Below are 20,636 nucleotides of genomic sequence, written 5' to 3' on the forward strand. Positions count from 1 at the left end.
CCTTTAGTCAGGGAACATAACTGAACCATAATCCACTGAAATGATATGTTCTAAGCTGTACTGACTCCACACACCCCGTCTCGTCTCCAGGCTTTTATTTTACTGTTCTGTTTAAAACATTCGGTTATGAAAAGGTACAAATACGAACTTTTCACCTGGAAAAACTTATTTAAGGTTCACAATCAGACCTTAGAACCACTGTTGGAGCTTTGAGGGAACATTTACACTGTTTGTACCTTGATGAACGAAAAACGTACCTGAACAGAACCTTTATTTCTGACAGTGCAGGCATCCTGGAGTTTGAATTTTGTCCACAGTTTTGACTACCTTTGCAGTAAAGGTGGGGAAAACTGTGCAAATTTGTTTTTTCACTGATCTGCTCCTTTAAGAGAGGAATGTTCTCTGGCCTGTGTTCAGTCCAGCGGCACTTCTCTGAGGTTAGCGTTCGCTGTGGCTGTAGCTTGTTTGGACTCTCTCATCTTATCCAGTCCAAACAGCAGGTCCAGCTGAGTCACCGGGCGCAGCCGGGCGCCGTCCACTGGCCTGCACACCAGAGGAGACAGAACAGAGAATATTTAGCCAAGAAAAGGGCAAATACACACAAACCTGCACTTGTTTTCATACAATGTGGGGACATGGAGTCACAAACACATCCCATTTGTACAGCTGGCCCAAACAGCATTTTACAGGCTCTGAATATTCCTTGATATTCCTTGGGCCTCCCAACTGGCGGAACCGTCTAAACCAAAGGCCACTAATAGGCGGACTACTGGGTCCGGACCCACAGGCCAATTACATACATATTACACATGACAAGGAGGATGAGGCGAGAAACAGCAGTTGGGAAAAAAAGTGAGTCAGAGGAAAACGGACAATAAATATTGTTGAAATATTATGGAATTTTACTGTATTTGATATGATGTTCTGAGACACTGCTTTATGATTTTGAGAACTTAAACTCCATTCATGGTGGAGGGATGCATAATATACAGGGCACTGTGAGGCAAAATAGTCCCCAAAGAAAACTTATTATTTCAGATTTTCCACTATTTTCCATCATCAACATTCCATATAAACTCAGAAGACTCGTGTAGGTTCACTGGTGGTTCTGGATAGTTAATAAAATGTCTATATTTGTGTTGTAGTCATGGCAACCCCGGTTCCTATCACCACCACTGTAAAGACATCTGAACCATTTCACACCAATCCAAATAAATATTGTTGAAATATTATTGGATTGTACTTTATTTGATTTGACGTTCAATCTGACTGTTACCTCACTGATCCCTTTCTTTGCCACTATACACACTTTAACTGCTGCTGCACTCAGAGCTTTAACTTAAGACTCATACTTTGCACAATGTAAGGTTTACAGGTATGACTGTGTGTGTGTGTGTGTGTGTGTGTGTGTGTGAGTGTGTGTGTGTGTGAGTGTGTGTGTGTGTGTGAGTGATGGTAGGAATGCATGTTTTATTTTATTTTATTCACTCCATGTAAATGTCTGTCTGATACTGTGCACTGTGAGCTCCTGTACCCAAAACCAAATTCCTTGCATGTGAGAGCAAACCTGGCCAATAAAGCTGGATTCTGATTCTGATTCTGACTCTGATATCCTATATGTATTATATGTATTGAAGTATCTGTAGATGAACACACAAGTACTACAACTAGAAGAGCTAAAATGCAGAAAAAGAGGCCCACACATACTCCTCCTCCTCATCATCGTCCAGCTGAAACTGCTGAGCGATTTGTTTCATCTGCTGTTTGCGGACGTAGTCTCTGACGCGGTACATGGCGGCGTCACGGCAGAGCTCCCTCAGATCGCTGCCTGAATAACCCTCCGTCTTCTCCGCGATCTCCTTCAGGTTAATCGCGTTACTCAGCTGAGAACACAGAGAGATCATAAACACCAGCAATCAGACGTCACACCGACATCACAGCCTGACTGATATCAACACTATCACTGATTTTCAGGAGGGAAAGTTTCAGTTGGTTTCAAACAGCAATATCAGCTAATATATACACATATGTATCTACACACACACACACACACACACACACAAACACACACTCTGATCAGGCATAACATTCTGACCACCTCGTTTCTACGCTCATTGTCCATTTTATCAGCTCCACTTACTATATAGGTGCACTTTGTAGTTCTACAGTTACAGACTGTAGTCCATCTGTTTCTCTGATACTTTGTTAGCCCCCTTTTACCCTGTTCTTCAGTGGTCAGGACCCCCATGGACCCTCACAGAGCAGGTACCATTTGGGTAGTGGATCATTCTCAGCACTGCAGTAACACTGACGTGATGGTGGTGTGTTAGTGTGTGTTGTGCTGGTCTGAGTGGATCAGACACAGCAGCAGTGTCGCTGCTGGACTGAGAATAGTCCACCAACCAAAAACATCCAGCCAACAGTGTCCTGTGGGCAGCATCCTGTGAGCACTGATGAAGGTCTAGAGGATGACCAGCACAAACTGTGCAGCAGCAGATGAGCTATCGTCTCTGACTTTATATCTACAAGGTGGACTGACAAGGTAGGAGTGTCTAATGGAGTGGACAGTGAGTGGACACAGTGTTTAAAAACTCCAGCAGCACTGCTGTGTCTGATCCACTTGCACCAGCACAACACACACTGACACACCACCACCACGTCAGTGTTTCAGTGTTACCGCAGTGCTGAGAATGACCCACCACCCAAATAGTACCTGCTCTGTGAGGGTCCATGGGGGTCCTGACCACTGAAGAACAGGGTAAAAGGGGGCTAACAAAGTATCAGAGAAACAGATGGACTACAGTCTGTAACTGTAGAACTACAAAGTGCACCTATATAGTAAGTGGAGCTGATAAAATGGACAATGAGCGTAGAAACAAGGAGGTGGTCAGAATGGTATGCCTGATCAGTATATACATATATATATATATATATATATATATATATGTATAAGGGGTGGGAATCTTTAGGCACCTCACGATTCGATTCGATTACGATTCAGAGGCTGCGATGCGATTATAAAACGATTATCGATGCATCTTTTTTCTCTATACATGATTTCTATCTTCCTACTGTCTGAGGACTTGGTAGTTTTAAAGCAAAGTATTTGTAATGATCCATAATGTAAATGCATCATTACAAATACTTTGCTTTAATTATCTAAAATATCTTTTATTAATAAGTCAAATGGAAGTGATGTGGCAAGTGAACTAGAAGGCTCTCATTCAGAGACGCTGCTGCCACTCATCTGCGATAAAATGCGCTGTTGCCCTGAAATAAGGTCCAGCGGTAATGGGTGTCCACACAGCACGTAGTGGTCTTATAACTTCGGTTTTGGTCTCGTTGTAGGGGGGGGGTGTTTTCGAGACTGGACGCTGAATCTCGGCTCCAAAGTGTGCAGCATAGCACGAAAGCCCTGGTTCTCAACGACCGAGAACAGTGATCAGACAGCAGGTCACACAGCCCCGAGGTCTGGCCTCGCCAGTAGCGAACGAAAAAAAATCTGCAACGAGAGTTTAAAAAAAGTTGCGAAAATGAACTCGCTTCTCTTTCGAATTTTCCCGTTCCACCTTAAATGGTGCAGCAGTTACATTCGGCGCCTAAGGCAGAATTTAAGGTGAAAATTAGAATGAGAAGCGACTTCAGCCTCGTAAAACAGCCGGCCACTGAGACATTTTACAAGAAAATCTCCTAGTTTTGAAGAAAAGTTTTCTGGCGGAGATGGAAGGAAAGCGGCTATAGCTCTCGTTTATATTTTTAGCCCATACTATGACATTAACACGTACTGGACATTAAATGTTGTGTCTCCCAAGGTGGTTTGACTTTGTTGAAAGGACAAAATGTCTCTTCTTATCATTTGTGTTGTGACTCCTGACCTAACCTGGCTTTAATGCAGAGGGAGCTGGTCGGATTTCTCACTCATCCAGTAGTGTTTTTGTTATGTGCCGCCACAGACTGTCCGGGCGCTGCACTTTCCCACTTCCAGTTCCGCCTTTCGCATTCCGTCAACATTACGTTATAAATTAAATATTTAGAAAATCGATTTTTGACACTTGTGAATCGATTCAGAATCGTTCACGTCCGCATCGCGATGCATCTAAGAATCGAGTTTTTCCTGCACCCCTAATATATATACATACACACACAGGGAGATTTAAAAAGATTAATCCGATATTAAAGCACCATATTTTGATATTTTGTGAGGCGCCTAGGAACCAATCACAATCCAATTGAAAGAGGGGGTCATAGAGTGTCTGACCGTCAGTGGAAGATGGCTCCCTTCAGTCTGAGAGGAGATGAGACCCCTGAGCAGAAAGCGTTCTGCGTTCTCCACTTCAATAAGAGTGAATAGGTCATAACTGTGCAGTGTGATTTTCGTGGGCAGTGAAGCTCCAACAGCTCAGAGCGTTCGGCGTTGGTTCCACAGCACTGGATGATCTCCGAAATCGCACTGAAAGAGCCGTGAGTGCAGCGACACCCGACATGCTCAATCCAGTATGGGATGAGTTTGACTATGGTGTTGATGTTGTCTGTACAGCTGGAGGAGGTTCAGACTGAGACCTTGTACAATTACATAATAAACCATTTACAGTTCACTGCATTGTTCTGTAACGATTTACAAGTGAAAGAAATCATTCAATCTTTTTGAATCACCCTGTATATAAACACATATACACACATAGACAATTAGAGAATTACGTTTTCTCCTGACAGGATCAGTCGAAGGATCTCCTGCCTCTGAGCTGCATTCTGTAAAAAAAATAAAAAATAAAAAATAAAACAAATTAATTAATTACCTTGTAGCAAAATATTAGACCAATAATGAATTAATTACCATGCACAATTGATGAATTAATATATAGCACCAAAAAAGGTTCTGCTATTTTGACAATGTCAAGCTTGTGACAACAGAAGAACCCTTTCTGGTGCTATATAGAATAATTTTCAAAACATTTCTATATAGAACCATGTATAGCACATTATACATCAATCTGAAGAAGAAAGGGTTCTTTGAGTGTTCATGGTTCTATTTAGAACCATTTTCTTTACTAAAGAACCCTTGAAGGACTATCACCTTTAAGTGTGTAGCCTTTGATCATGTTTTGAAATCCAGTTTTGGATCTTTTTACTTTGACGTTCTACCTCAGATTATATGATCTCTAATCTCACCAGCTTTTTCTGGAAAATCAGTAACTTGTACTGAATGGCCGTTTGGACTGCAAATTAAATAAATGAAGAATGGTGTTCTGAAAGAACACTTTAATCATGCAAAGCGTTCTTTGAGTGTTCATGGTTCTAAATAGAACCATTCTCTTTACTAAAGAACGTTTGAAGAACCATCTTTTTAAGAGTGTACTGTATGTGCGAACACTGTGTGTAACTCACAGGCAGTCCTACATGGAAGGCTGTGGGCATTCTTCGGAGAATAGCTGCATCTACATCCTGTGGTCTGTTAGTGGCTCCCATCACCATCACCTGCAGAGCACACACACCATCCCCGACACACACACAGACACACACAGACAGACACACACACACACACACACACAGACAGACACACACACGCATGAACACCTCTAAAGAAATCTACAGTACACGACTCTCAACAAACTACATTCTTTGTAGTCTTTGGTTCCCAAGACATTGAGGGTACATAAAAAAACTCTGACATTAATCTTCATTTAATTTTATTTAATCAGCCGCGGCTGCACAGTTACACAGGTACTTCCCCGATCCGGGTGACACACACAGCTCCCAGCCCAGGGTAAACTACTGTTTTCTTAAATGGTGCAGCTGTTACATTCTGGCGCCCGAGGCATCAACAAGGAGAGCTCATTCATGTTTACACTCTCCTCATAAAACGAATGAAATAAAGCATTCAGCATCACTCGCCACGCTCAGCATCACTCGCCACGCTCAGCATCACTCGTCAAGCTCTGCATCACTGGTCACACTTAGCATCACTCGCCACGTTCAGCATCACTCGCCACGCTCAGCATCACTCGCCACGCTCAGCATCACTCGCCACGCTCAACATCACTCGTCACGCTCAGCATCACTCGTCAGGCTCAGCATCACTCGTCACGCTCAGCATCACTCGCCACGCTCAGCATCACTCGCCACGCTCAGCATCACTCGTCACGCTCAGCATCACTCGTCAGGCTCAGCATCACTCGTCACGCTCAGCATCACTCGTCACGCTCAGCATCACTCGTCACGCTCAGCATCACTCGTCACGCTCAGCATCACTCGTCAGGCTCAGCATCACTCGTCACGCTCAGCATCACTTGTCACGCTCAGCATCACTCGTCAGGCTCAGCATCACTCGTCACGCTCAGCATCACTCGTCACGCTCAGCATCACTCATGCTCAGCATCACTCGTCACGCTCAGCATCACTCATGCTCAGCATCACTCGTCACGCTCAGCATCACTCGTCACGCTCAGCATCACTCGCCACGCTCAGCATCAATCGTCACGCTCAGCATCACTCGTCAGGCTCAGCATCACTCATGCTCAGCATCACTCGTCACGTTCAGCATCACTCGTCACACTCAGCATCACTCATGCTCAGCATCACTCGTCACGCTCAGCATCACTCGTCACGCTCAGCATCACTCGTCACGCTCAGCATCACTCGCCACGCTCAGCATCACTCGCCACGCTCAGCATCACTCGTCACGCTCAGCATCACTCGTCACGCTCAGCATCACTCGTCACGCTCAGCATCACTCGTCACGCTCAGCATCACTCGTCACGCTCAGCATCACTCGTCACGCTCAGCATCACTCGTCACGCTCAGCATCACTCGCCACGTTCAGCATCACTCGCCACGCTCAGCATCAGATCAGACAAAATCCTGAGTGGCGTCTGAAGATCTGAGGAACCGAACACTGCTCAGAGTCACACAGTGCCGGTGCAGGTGTGCGCATCTCCATTAAAAACAATGGTTTTGTGTTTTGGGATGCTTCACAACGTGGCCTGGTTTACAGTAGGCCGTTTTGGATGCCCAAGATGTAAAGATATGTATGTGTAAATTACTGGATATTGGGATCAGCCCAGAATTCCCATATCGGCGCATCCGTAATTTTTTGTGCACTGAAGGGCTGAGAAACAGTCAGCAGCTTTTTCTATAAAGGCTACAAAAACAAATAAATATACATTCGTTCTTAAATAGGCAAAAAAGTGTTTTGTTGTGACAGTAGCCATTAGTGCCTTGCACAATTAAACACAACACTGAGTGTGAGAACAATCCTGACTGTTTGAGTGTGTGTGTTTTGTAATTGGCTGTTTAGCCTAATGGTTAAGTTACTCGTCCCCTGTGTGGGAGAGCAGCGTTCACAGTGAAGTGCTCATCAGGCTTCTAAAAGTTTACGCAGATAATTTTATCTGTTCTGTCATTGCAGCACTAACGATGTGATTATCGCAGAAACTCATGTCATGACAACGATAAAAATACAATATATCATACAGCCTTACTACACACTAACGGATGCACTGCTAGTGGTGGTACTATTTTTGACACACCATTCTGTAGAGGTGGCCGATATGGCTAAATATTAATATCACGATACTTCAAGACATTTTCACGATACACATTATGATGTTTCGTATTTCTGAGGTTAAATAAGTTACCACACAAAATAGAACCTGTAGTGCCACATCTAAAAATACTATAAAAATTATTATAATAATAATAAAAAAAATAATAATAATAATAAAAATAATAAGAGTAATAACAATAAACCTACTACTACAACAATTTCAAATATTCAATGTTTTACAAACTGCTGCACTAAATCCAATTAAACAGGCCTAATTATGGATTAGGATGCGGTTTTAGACGCAGTAAGTGTCTTCACCACATCCCTACAACAGCCTTAGGCCGCATTTACACTGGTCCGGTGCGTCGATGCACCGCAACGTATCCTGTTCGTCTTCAATGGAAAGCATGATGGGTCCGGCGCTTTGAGTCTGGGGGATGCGGTGCAGCGAAAAGTTGAGCTGAGTTGAACTTTCCGTATTCGAATGTTGCGGTAGAGCAAGGAGGAAAAGCTCCAAGAAACTTAAACCTACACATTTTTAAATATATACTCACACACATATATATATATATATATATTTGGAATTAATAACATACTAAATTTGGTTTGTGATTATTAGAAAATCAGCATATTTATTAATTAAAATTTGACTTAGCAGGACGTGATTTAATTGGATGATGTAGGGAATGTCTTTGTTAACACCCACATGCAGCCGGCTGAAGAGGGGGAGTACGTTCACGTCCGTCGACGCGCCGGAACAGTGTAAATGCAGCGTTACAAATAACACAGGCCAATCCTTAAATGTATTACATTAATTAATTAATTAATTAATCAATAATATACTGCAAAGCATATCTCAAATGCCATATGTTACTATGCTATTTTACTGGTGTTTGGTCCACATTGCACAGCCCCAGTGTGTGTGCAGGTGTTGGGGGTGTAACCTGAGTGCATGCTCCAGTTTCCAGGCCGTCCCACAGACTCATAAACTGGGCCTTCATCATTGCAGTGGCCTCGTGATCCAGACTGGACCGATTCCTTAAAAATGAATCTAGAACAGGAGATAAAGAGGCACAAGTTAATTTATCCTAGAGCGTGTAACTGTAAGAATACAGCAAGACAAGTAATGGGTCAGTCAGTGCACAAATAGGTCGACATCCTATTATAAACGATTAGTAGTTGTTTATACACTTTTAAAAAAAGTTGGTGCTCCAAGGGATCTCCAGTAAAGAAAATGGTTCCATATAGAACCAAGAGCACCCAAAGAACTCTTTGATTAAATTATTAAATTGTTCTTTGCATCATGAAAGTGTTTTTCAGATTGATGGAAATTGAAATTGGTTCTATATAGCACCCAAAAGGGTTCTTCTATTGTTACAAGCTTGACCACTATCCTTATTCACCACCATCACTGTAATATTTCATCATCAACATTAACACACGAAGGTGATCAGAGGGGCGGTGGAGATCGAGTCTGCAGCGTCTGAGATCTTTAAAACGCAGAGTTAGAAAAGAAAATCATCTCACAGTGAAAGCAGCGTTTTACAGTAGGAATAAATGGAGCTCATTATGCTGGTAGTGAACTATGCTGCTGACACAGCTGCCTAAAAACCATAGAAACGGACCTTAAACAGAAGTGAGGACCCTGTTGGGGTTCATCCTAAAGTTAGGACAGGATTTAGGAGGTTTAGTCTAGTTAGGATGTTTGTGTGATGCTGTTTTCTTATCTGGAGTTCATGATGAGATGATGAAGGTAGGAACTGATATTCTGGAATAGCTGCTGTTCGAAATTCTCTGTACTGACGTCGTCATGGAGACCAAATGCATCAGATTTCAGAGTCAAGGTGCTTCTCTAATACGACTCCTGATCTCTAGACCTTAATCTGATCTAAGAAATCAGAGTGTGCTGTTTAAACGACCACTTAAATAATCAGACAACTAAAGAAATAAAGAAACAGCTGATCCTGTTTATTTTAGCAGAGCAGCGCTGGCTGAAGGGATTATTATCACTGGTTTGCTTTCACACAAGAAATCCATCTGAACCGTGGATCAACTGCTCTAGGACTGGGCAATATGACCACATAAACATATATCATCGTGCTCAGGGTTAGTGCTGTTTTCTGTGTGATGAGCTGCTTCATATCTCCATATCAGACACGGCTGAAGACCTCATTGTTAGTGTGATCTGTATTTAATAGAACACAGAGGAGTGTGTTATCGTGTAATAACATCACGGCTGTGATTTGGTCGCCATAGATCATCACAGCCGTGATGTTATTGGCGATAACACACTCCTCGAGTGTTCTATTGCTTTAATACAACAGTTAAATAAATACAGTAATAAATTAATAAACTGGGCTGTGAACGCAGCGTTTAATATGTTTTAATGTTCGCAGTTCCTTCACCAAATTATAGTTCCTTAACAAGCAGCTTGTTGCTACGTCAGAGTAACGAGCTCCGCCCACTCGCTGCACAGCCGGCAGTTCGTTCTCCAGCTCCACACAGACCGACTGACAGTTTGGGTATTTAGTGTCGTCTCATCTTCAGAGTCTGACCAAATCAGCTGTCGGTCAAATGTGATCTTAAAAGTGTCCATTTTCTGTTTGTGGCAAAGTAAGAAGTAAAAACGTTCAAATGTCTTGAGCGTCTCCTACAGCTGTCACAGTCGTTGCTTAGTAACTGCGTCTCAGCGGAGTGATATAGTGAAATAACAGCACCACTAGAACGCTTCTCAACCTATCAGCTTGTGTGGCCGGAACTAACTGTTGTATAAATATCCAATATCAAATTTTATTACATGAATTTATCAACCACACAGAAGCTATGTAATTTATTTTTGATTTATCATCTTTCAGTAATAGAGTTTTTCTGTTGCTGTGATGTTGATAAAAGCCATTTTTTGGAAAAAATAAAAATTAGGAAAAGTAGATGTTTTAATGTTTTGCATAAAGGAAGAATAAATCATTGCCTTTTTAATTTGCTGAATAAAAAACAGACTAACATCGGCAGGATTTTGATTCCCAATTCATCGATTAATTGAAGTCATACTGGACAGACTAATTGATTATGAAAACAGTCGTGCTGCCCTAACTGTAATATTTAACGTGATTGGTGAGGACACTGCTTACATAAGCACTTCCCAGGATTGGGACTGCCTAGTTTACATCGAAAAAAAGAGATTCAGGGTGAAATACATCAGATATTTAGTGGACATGAAGTTTTTCACAGGTCAGACTTTGTAAATGTATACTGACCCACAAGAGCAAATTAAAGTGCCTAGAAAAAATTTGATGTATCATTTTTTTGGAGAGTGAGGTGGGATATTTATGTCAAATATGACTAAAATGCCCATCTGTAATCGTAACGGGTTTTTTTCTTCACTAGCATAAATATTCTCATTATTATTCCATACATCCATATAATTCTAAGTTTAAGAAAAGGCCTGATGGTTTTATTTACAGTTTATATTTGTGACAGATGTTGAAAATACACTGTTGTGGTAAAACATCTAAATCTCAAACCCCTTTGATCAAACATGCACAAGCACCAACCATAACTCTACCTCATAAATATGAAATGTACTGTACTCATGATGATAATAACTGGCCGTTATTATAGGAAATATGAATTTGGGTACCATCAGTATTCTGAAAAGCACTTTTCTGTATATTTCTCTCAACAAGAGGATCATAAACATTCAATCCAAACACACCACTCACCTATTTCATCGATGAAAATGATGCAGGGCTGGAGCTTGACAGCCAATGAGAACACAGCGGCGGTGAGCTTCTGTGATTCGCCGTACCACTTGTCCGTCAGAGTGGAGGCCTGGAGGTTGATGAACTGACATCCTGATGCTTTGGCTGTTGCCTTGGCGATTAAGGTTTTCCCACAACCAGGTGGGCCGTATAATAACACACCTGCAGAAAGGAGTCCGGTAGTTATGCTTTAATGGTAGGTCTATATACTGATCAGTCACCATCATAAACCATCATCCTTCACCAAACACCAACATTTTCGACTAAAGGCAATCACTCTCCACAAAACATCGTTCTCCACTAAACGCCAGCATTCTCCACCAAACGACAGCATTCTCCACAAAACACCATCATTCTCCACCAAACGACAGCATTCTCCACCAAACACCAGCATTCTCCACCAAATGCCAGCATTCTCCATCAAACGACAGCATTCTCCACCAAACGACAGCATTCTCCACCAAACACCATCATTCTCCACCAAACGACAGCATTCTCCACCAAATGCCAGCATTCTCCACCAAACACCATCATTCTCCACCAAATGCCTGCATTCTCCACAAAACACCAGCATTCTCCACCAAATGCCTGCATTCTCCACCAAACACCATCATTCTCCACTAAACGCCAGCATTCTCCACCAAACGCCATCATTCTCCAACCGAACACCAGCATTCTCCACCAAACACCATCATTCTCCACCAAACGCCATCATTCTCCACGAAACGCCATCATTCTCCAACCAAACACCAACATTCTCCACCAAACACCATCGTTCTCCACCAATCACCAGCATTCTCCACCAAACACCATCATTCTCCACCAATCACCAGCATTCTCCACAAAACACCATCATTCTCCAACCAAACACCAGCATTCTCCACAAAACGACAGCATTCTCCACCAAACACCATCATTCTCCACCAAACGCCAGCATTCTCCACCAAACGCCAGCATTCTCCACCAAACGCCATCATTCTCTACCAAACACCATCATTCTCCACCAAACGACAGCATTCTCCACCAAACACCAGCATTCTCCACCAAACACCAGCATTCTCCACCAAACGACAGCATTCTCCACCAAACACCATCATTCTCCACCAAACACCATCATTCTTCACCAAACACCATCATTCTCCACCAAACGACAGCATTCTCCACCAAACACCATCATTCTCCACCAAACGACAGCGTTCTCCACCAAACACCATCATTCTCCACCAAACGACAGCGTTCTCCACCAAACACCATCATTCTCCACCAAACGAAAGCATTCTCCACCAAACGACAGCATTCTCCACCAAACACCATCATTCTCCACCAAACGACAGCATTCTCCACCAAACGACAGCATTCTCCACCAAACACCATCATTCTCCACCAAACGACAGCATTCTCCACCAAACGACAGCATTCTCCACCAAACACCATCATTCTCCACCAAACGACAGCATTCTCCACCAAACGACAGCATTCTCCACCAAACACCATCATTCTCCACCAAACGACATCATTCTCCACCAAACGACAGCATTCTCCACCAAACACCATCATTCTCCACAAAACACCATCATTCTCCACCAAACGACAGCATTCTCCACCAAACACCATCATTCTCCACAAAACACCATCATTCTCCACCAAACGACAGCATTCTCCACCAAACACCATCATTCTCCACAAAACACCATCATTCTCCACCAAACACCATCATTCTCCACAAAACACCATCAATCTCCACAAAACGACAGCATTCTCCACCAAACACCATCATTCTCCACCAAACACCATCATTCTCCACCAAACGACAGCATTCTCCACCAAACGCCAGCATTCTCCACCAAACACCATCATTCTCCACCAAACGCCATCATTCTCCACCAAACACCATTCTCCACAAACACATTCTCCACCAAACACCATCATTCTCCACCAAACGACAGCATTCTCCACCAAACACCATCATTCTCCACAAACACATCATCTCCACAAACACCATCATTCTCCACCAAACACCATCATTCTCCACAAACACCATCAATCTCCACCAAACGACAGCATTCTCCACCAAACACCATCATTCTCCACCAAACATCATCATTCTCCACCAAACACCATCATTCTCCACCAAACGCCATCATTCTCCACCAAACATCATCATTCTCCACCAAACATCATCATTCTCCACCAAACACCATCATTCTCCACCAAACACCATCATTCTCCACCAAACACCATCATTCTCCACCAAACACCATCATTCTCCACCAAACGACAGCATTCTCCACCAAACACCATCATTCTCCACCAAACACCATCATTCTCCACCAAACGCCAGCATTCTCCACCAAACACCATCATTCTCTACCAAACGCCAGCATTCTCCACAAAACACCATCATTCTCAACCAAACACCATCATTCTCTACCAAACGCCAGCATTCTCCACCAAACACCATCATTCTCCACCAAACACCAGCATTCTCCACCAAACACCATCATTCTCCACCAAACGACAGCATTCTCCACCAAACGACAGCATTCTCCACCAAACACCATCATTCTCCACCAAACGACATCATTCTCCACCAAACGCCATCATTCTCCACAAACCATCATTCTCACCAAACCCATCATTCTCCACCAAACGACAGCATTCTCCACCAAACGACAGCATTCTCCACCAAACACCATCATTCTCCACCAAACACATCATTCTCCACCAAACACCATCATTCTCCACCAAACACCATCATTCTCCACCAAATGACAGCATTCTCCACCAAACACCATCCTTCTCCACCAAACACCATCATTCTCCACCAAACACCATCCTTCTCCACCAAACGCCATCATTCTCCACCAAACCCAAAACAAATCAATTACCACAGAAAACTGTGAACATTTCACTGAACTTAGCACAGAACAAAAAGTCATGTGGCTGTTGGTGAATCAATAAACATTTATATAAAACACATTCTTATAAAACACTGTTATGAATTCCTCTATATGAGTGAAAATGAGCTGCTCATTCTTTCAGAGACGGGAATTTCAGCTTTAGAGAGTGAAGAATTTGTGAAAACAATCAGCTGCCAAATAAAAACAGTGTAAATCATGACCTCAGCATCAGAATATACGGCTTCATTATCGCCCTCCACGGAGCGTGGGCGTTCCAGCCTCACCTCTGGGAGGCTGGAAGAGTTTGGATCCGCGGAACAGGTGCCGTTTTTGGAAGGGCAGGATGACGGTGTCCTGCATCTCTGTGATGACATCATCAAGACCCGCAACATCCCTCCACGTTACCTTCATATTTTACAATCAAATGCACAACAAGGTTATATAAAGCAGTGTGAACAGCACTTACACTGATTAGCCATAACAAAGTCCAGCTCCCTGAATCTACGGTCACTGTCCACTGTATCAGTTCCACTTACTATATAGGTGCACTTTGTAGTTCTACAGTTACAGACTGTAGTCCATCTGTTTCTCTGATACTTTGTTAGCTCCCTTTTACCCTGTTCTTCAGTGGTCAGGACCCCCATGGACCCTCACAGAGCAGGTACTATTTGGGTGGTGGGTCATTCTCAGCACTGCAGTAACACTGACGTGGTGGTGGTGTGTTAGTGTGTGTTACGCTGGTCTGAGTGGATCAGACACAGCAGTGCTGCTGGAGTTTTTAAACACCTCAGTGTCACTGCTGGACTGAGAATAGTCCACCAACCAAAAATATCCAGCCAACAGTGTCCTGTGACCACTGATGAAGGACCAGAGGATGACCAACACAAACTGTGCAGCAGCAGATGAGCTATCGTCTCTGACTTTACATCTACAAGGTGGACTGACAAGGTAGCATTCAAAAACTCCAGCTGTGTCTGATCCACTCGCACCAGCACAACACACACTAACACGTGTTAGCTGATAAAATGGACAATGAATCTAGAAAGGAGTGTAATGTTATGGCTGATTGGTGTATAAAAGCCTTGTGTAATATACATACACATTAGGGGTGGGATGAAAAATCGATTCTTAGCTGCATCGCGATACAGATGTGGTCGATTCTGAATCGATTCAAAAATGTCAAAAATCGATTTTCTAAATTTTAATTTATAATGTAATGTTGACGGAACGCAAAAGGCGGAACGTGGAAGTGTGGAAGAGCAGCGCCCGGACAGTCTGTGGCGGCACATAACAAAAACACAGCTGGATGAGCGAGAAATCCGACCGGCTCCCTCTGCATTAAAGCCAGGTTGGGTCAGTTCACAACCCAAATGATCAGAAGAGCCATTTTGTTCTTTAAACAAAAATTAAACCACCTTTGGAGCCTCAACACTTAATGTCCATTTTACCATGTAAAAACTAAAATATATCCTGTGCAAAAGTTATGCCACATCTTACATTTAATATTTTTCCAATATGTTAAATCCACCAAATAATCTGTAACTGTGTTTACATATTAAACGAGTTTTATATGAGGGTCTATATTACCTTCATACTGCGAGGATCGACGAGGTGAGTGGCGATATTCATCTCATACTCATTCAGACTGACTCCCTCCACCCCGATCTGCTTCATCAGCCGCTCAGCCTGAGAGAGAGAGAGAGAGAGAGAGAGAGAGAGAGAGAGAGAGAGAGAGAGAGAGAGAGAGAGACAAACAGAGAGAGAGAGAGAGAGAGAGAGAGAGAGAGAGAGAGAGAGAGAGAGAGAGAGAGAGACAGAGAGAGAGAGAGAGAGAGAGAGAGAGAGAGAGAATTTTAGCTTTTATTTTAGCTTAGTTTTTGTTTTCATATTGAAGAACTTAGGTGTCTGAATTCTTTCCCCCACCAGAGGGCAGTGTAGAGCTTTATCTTATGTTTGATCCAAGGTTCTAATATGTTTAGTCCAGTGATGGAAACAGAAAGACTACTGCAGCCATTTAAAGGCTCCCGCACACCGTTTAAAGGCTCCCGCACACTAAGGGCTACTGCACTACATCTAAAAGCTACCACACTGTCTAAAGACCACCACACATGATCTAAAGGCTACTACACACCGTCTAAAGAACACCACACACCGTCTAAAGACTACCACACACCGTCTAAAGGCTACTACACACCGTCTAAAGGCTACTACACACCATCTAAAGAACACCACACACCGTCTAAAGACTACCACACACCGTCTAAAGGCTACTACACACCGTCTAAAGACTACCACACACCGTCTAAAGGCTACCACACACCGTCCAAAGGCTACCAAACTCTCTAAAGACTACCACACACCGTCTAAAGACTACCACACACCGTCTAAAGGCTACCACACCCTCTAAAGACTACCACACACCGTCTAAAGACTACCACACACGGTCTAAAGGCTATCACACCCTCTAAAGACTACCACACACCGTCTAAAGGCTACCACACCGTCTAAAGACTACCACTTCCTCTAGACTACCACACACCGTCTAAAGGCTACCACACCGTCTAAAGACTACCACTTCCTCTAGACTACCACACACTGTCTAAAGGCTACCACACACCGTCTAAAGGCTACCACACACTGTCTAAAGACTACCACGCCTTCTAAAGGCTACCCCACACTGTCTAGAGGCTACCACACCGTCTAAAGGCTACCACACACCGTCTAAAGGCTACCACACACTGTCTAAAGGCTACCACACCGTCTAAAGACTACCACTTCCTCTAGACTACCACACACTGTCTAAAGGCTACCACACACTGTCTAAAGGCTACCCCACACTGTCTAGAGGCTGCAGCTGTCTAAATGCTACCGAATACCATCTAAAGCTTCCACAGTTTAAACCTTAAAACCCACTGAAACTAAACTGATATCAACCAAAGTGAAAAACTAAATAAAAACGTAAAAACTACTGAAACTTTCAGTGCTACAATACCCCTTTTATTCACTCCTCTTCTGGCCAAAAATAAACATTTTGGGTCTGACGCCAAACATAGCAACGCTTGCTGTACTGTTTTTTACTGGTTTTACAGCACATATTCCAATAACCTGTTCCTCAAGTCAGATTTTTATAATCAGTAACATAATTTCAAACATAATTCTGAATCGTACCAAAATAACAGAATCTATTTTGACTGTAGTAAAATTTGAGGCACTAAATCAAATCATAAAACGATTCTGACTGAATGGTTGTGAGGTCAGAGGTTTACATTCCTCCAGTGTGTGTATAATCCTGCGTGCTGGACCATAAAGGCACCGTTACCCGTTTCTTGGCCTGTGATTTCTGCTTCTGCGTCGGGTCCAGAGCTTCTACCACCCACTTGATGCTGTAATACGTCGCTGCTCCAAAGATGGTGAGCCTCACCAACATCCCAACCACTTCATTCCGGGTCAGCGGACGCAGGAGAGCGTCCCGAGGGATGTCGGTCAACATCTTGGCCTTCAGCTGCTGTCAGGTCACTGGGGGAACAGCAGAGTGTAATCTGTGGTTGAAAATCGGTTAAAATTACAACTATAAAAGTGCATTTCCTGAAAACAATGCAGAGACACTGCACGGCTTAAGCACGTCTCAGGCGGTTGCTAGGGTCCTGCCAAATGGTTGCTATGGTAGCCCAGGTCGTTGCAATACAAAGGATTTACTAGGTGGCTTAATATGGTATCCCAGGAAGTTGGTAGAGTGTCACTAGGCGGTTGCTATAGTATCCCAGATGGTTGCTAGAGTGTCACTAGGTGGTTGCTATAGTATCCCAGACGGTTGCTAGAGTGTCACTAGGTGGTTGCTATAGTATCCCAGACGGTTGCTAGAGTGTCACTAGGTGGTTGCTATAGTATCCCAGACGGTTGCTAGAGTGTGACAGGAGGTTGCTATAATATCCCAGACGGTTGCTAGAGTGTCACTAGGCGGTTGCTATAGTATCCCAGACGGTTGCTAGAGTGTCACTAGGCGGTTGCTATAGTATCCCAGACGGTTGCTAGAGTGTCACTAGACGGTTGCTAGAGTGTCACTAGGCGGTTGCTATAGAATCCCAGACAGTTCCCATAGTATCCCAGACGGTTGCTAGAGTGTCACTAGGTGGTTGCTATAGTATCGCAGATGGTTGCTAGAGTGTCACTAGGCGGTTGCTATAATATCCCAGATGGTTGCTAGAGTGTCACTAGGCGGTTGCTATAATATCCCAGATGGTTGCTAGAGTGTCACTAGGTGGTTGCTTTTGCATCCCAGCTGGTTATTAGGGTGTTGTTAGCCAGTTGCTGCTGTACCCCAGGTGGTTGCTACGGTGTTGCTATGTATTTCCTATGGTATCGCTGGTGGTTGCTGTGGTTAGTAAATATGTTAGGTGGTTGCTGTAGTAAGTAGATTTTGATGGTTTTAATGATATGTTAAAAATCGAATAATTAGTTTCTTAATGCTGATGTACTTCAGTCCATGTTTATAGATAACAGTGTGTCATGCAGTATCAGAAACCACACAATCAAGACTATTAGAGGTCACAATCACTAATAAAATCATTTATCATCATTACTTTCTATATTGTTTAATCTACTGCTTAATTAATAAAGCACATATTTCTGATAATTAACCATGCATGTTTCTGTTATTTACTTTATTTTTAACACTTTACACTCGATCTATATTTATTTTGCTCTTATAATCTATAATCTCAACCATGTTGAGTGTTACAAGCTTTAACATCTCTGATCAAAATCATCAGAACAGCCAATATTTCCAAACCAGAACAATCATTGTTTGTTAACTGGTAATGTAAAACACTGTGCTGTACTAATCCATTACACAGAATAAGCATTTGTATTACTGATACTGTTGCTAAAAGATGCAAATAATCCTTTAATTATTAAACTACTGACTATTATGTTGTGTACTGTGGCACTTTGTCGTTAAAAAATAAGTTTACATGATCCAACAAATGTCAATAATGTGCTCAGAAGAAATACAGACCCGTTTTAACCGCGTCACATCAAAGGTATATCGCAATATCGCGGTATAAAGCAGTAATAATCGCGGTATGATCTTTTGGTCCATATCGTGCAGCCTCTAGTCTGCAGCTATCCAAACCAAGCAGCTGTCTTACAAAATAAACGGAGAACAGTCCCACAGAGGCCGACAGCGGCTAGAAAGCCTTTGTTTACAGTCGCACGTGTTATAAAATCATCTTAAATGAACTAAAACTGTATTTTCTTATTTAGCTCCGTCTGGTTTTTAGCACATTCCGGTTAGCAGCGTCGCTATTTCACGACACGGGCGCCGTGACATTTCAGTACATACACAGAAAACGGCTCTAAATAACCTAACCGAGCGAATTAAGCAGCATTTGCAGTGATTTTGTCTGAATTTCTCAATTAAATTCTTACTTTTATTTCCACAGCATCGCAAAATAACCCCGCATCCCTACAAGCGTGCAACCGCGCCGCAGCGTCCGTGTGGAAACAGGAGTCAACGAAAGCGTTCCTAGTGGGGTTTACAAGGTCAGTGATGTCTTTTTTCCAGAATAATCACTTTATTTGGCCAGTATGTCACACATACGAGTCTTGGTGAGTCACACATGTATGGCATATAACATACTAAACAGACCAGACAAGCACACAGACTGTTAACAAGTGTTTAATGAAGCCACAAATGAAATAAAATACAACAAACAGTGTAGAGTATATCACCTGCTGGTGGCTATAGTTAGTAAATTTGTTAGATAGTTGCATGTTTATAGATAACAGTGTGTCATACAGTGTCAGAAACCACATAATGAAGACTATCTGAGGTCACAATCACTAATAAAACCATTTATCGTCCATGACTTAACCAAGAAAATAACTGAATATGAACATAAAACTTAATCACAGATGGGCGACTATGGATGATAAAGAAGGGCCAGTGTGAAAGGAGCCAAAGAGACGTGATGCAGATATTAATATCTATACATACAGATGCATAGATCTATATTTCACTGCTGTTGGAACAAAAACCACATATCTCCAAAATGGTAACTTTACAGAGGAAGGAAAAAAACCTACTTTACTTTTAATGTAAGTCAATGGAACAAGATTTTTTTCCAAGTAATTTAGAGCCGTTTCTTTTGGTCCATTCATCATGAAATTTACACACAATGTAAAGAACAACAGGTACTTTCAAACTATATCAAAAACTGAAAAACGACAAAAATGGGAATACAAGGTTTTGTTCCGACAGCAGTGGTATGCAGGTCTGACTAGACATATAATATAATAACTATTGCATGTGCCAGTATTAATAATAAGAACAATAAAAAATAACTTCTTATGATTGCTACCTACAACATATGGACTGACAGTTTCATCACCCACATCACAGAACATCTAAGGTTGGTAATGACCCACATAATACAC

The 20,636-nt window shown here is 42.6% G+C and overlaps 1 protein-coding gene across 2 annotated transcripts; it reads right to left on the minus strand.

Moving 5' to 3' along the window:
• Window positions 1-209: 209 nt before the first annotated feature.
• On the minus strand, window positions 210-19,699 carry atad1a (ATPase family AAA domain containing 1a). 2 transcript variants are annotated; one of them, XM_036599080.1, is made up of 10 exons: window positions 19,629-19,699; window positions 17,521-17,717; window positions 15,789-15,887; window positions 14,486-14,606; window positions 11,263-11,463; window positions 8,488-8,594; window positions 5,386-5,475; window positions 4,699-4,749; window positions 1,708-1,883; window positions 210-543 (listed from the first exon to the last, which is right to left on the minus strand). In XM_036599080.1, exons 2-10 carry the CDS (start codon window positions 17,689-17,691, stop codon window positions 414-416), a joined length of 1,146 nt encoding a protein of 381 aa, XP_036454973.1. In that variant the 5' UTR covers window positions 17,692-17,717; window positions 19,629-19,699; the 3' UTR covers window positions 210-413. The 2 variants fall into 2 exon arrangements, with proteins under 2 accessions (XP_036454973.1, XP_036454974.1); XM_036599081.1 differs by having other exon boundaries at window positions 17,521-17,740; window positions 19,629-19,684.
• Window positions 19,700-20,636: the final 937 nt, after the last annotated feature.

Source organism: Colossoma macropomum, unplaced genomic scaffold, assembly GCF_904425465.1.
Source record: "Colossoma macropomum unplaced genomic scaffold, Colossoma_macropomum, whole genome shotgun sequence".
NCBI lineage: Eukaryota > Metazoa > Chordata > Actinopteri > Characiformes > Serrasalmidae > Colossoma > Colossoma macropomum.

What these genes read in the sequence shown, in the direction of transcription:
- atad1a (XM_036599080.1), bottom strand. Translation starts at nt 17,691, where the DNA reads ATGTTGACCGACATCCCTCGGGACGCTCTCCTGCGTCCGCTGACCCGG. An exon ending in AATCACAGGCCAAGAAACGG is followed by an intron (nt 15,888 to 17,520) that starts GTAACGGTGCCT and finishes TCTCTCTCTCAG; the next exon opens with GCTGAGCGGCTGATGAAGCA. An exon ending in TCGATCCTCGCAGTATGAAG is followed by an intron (nt 14,607 to 15,788) that starts GTAATATAGACC and finishes TAAAATATGAAG; the next exon opens with GTAACGTGGAGGGATGTTGC.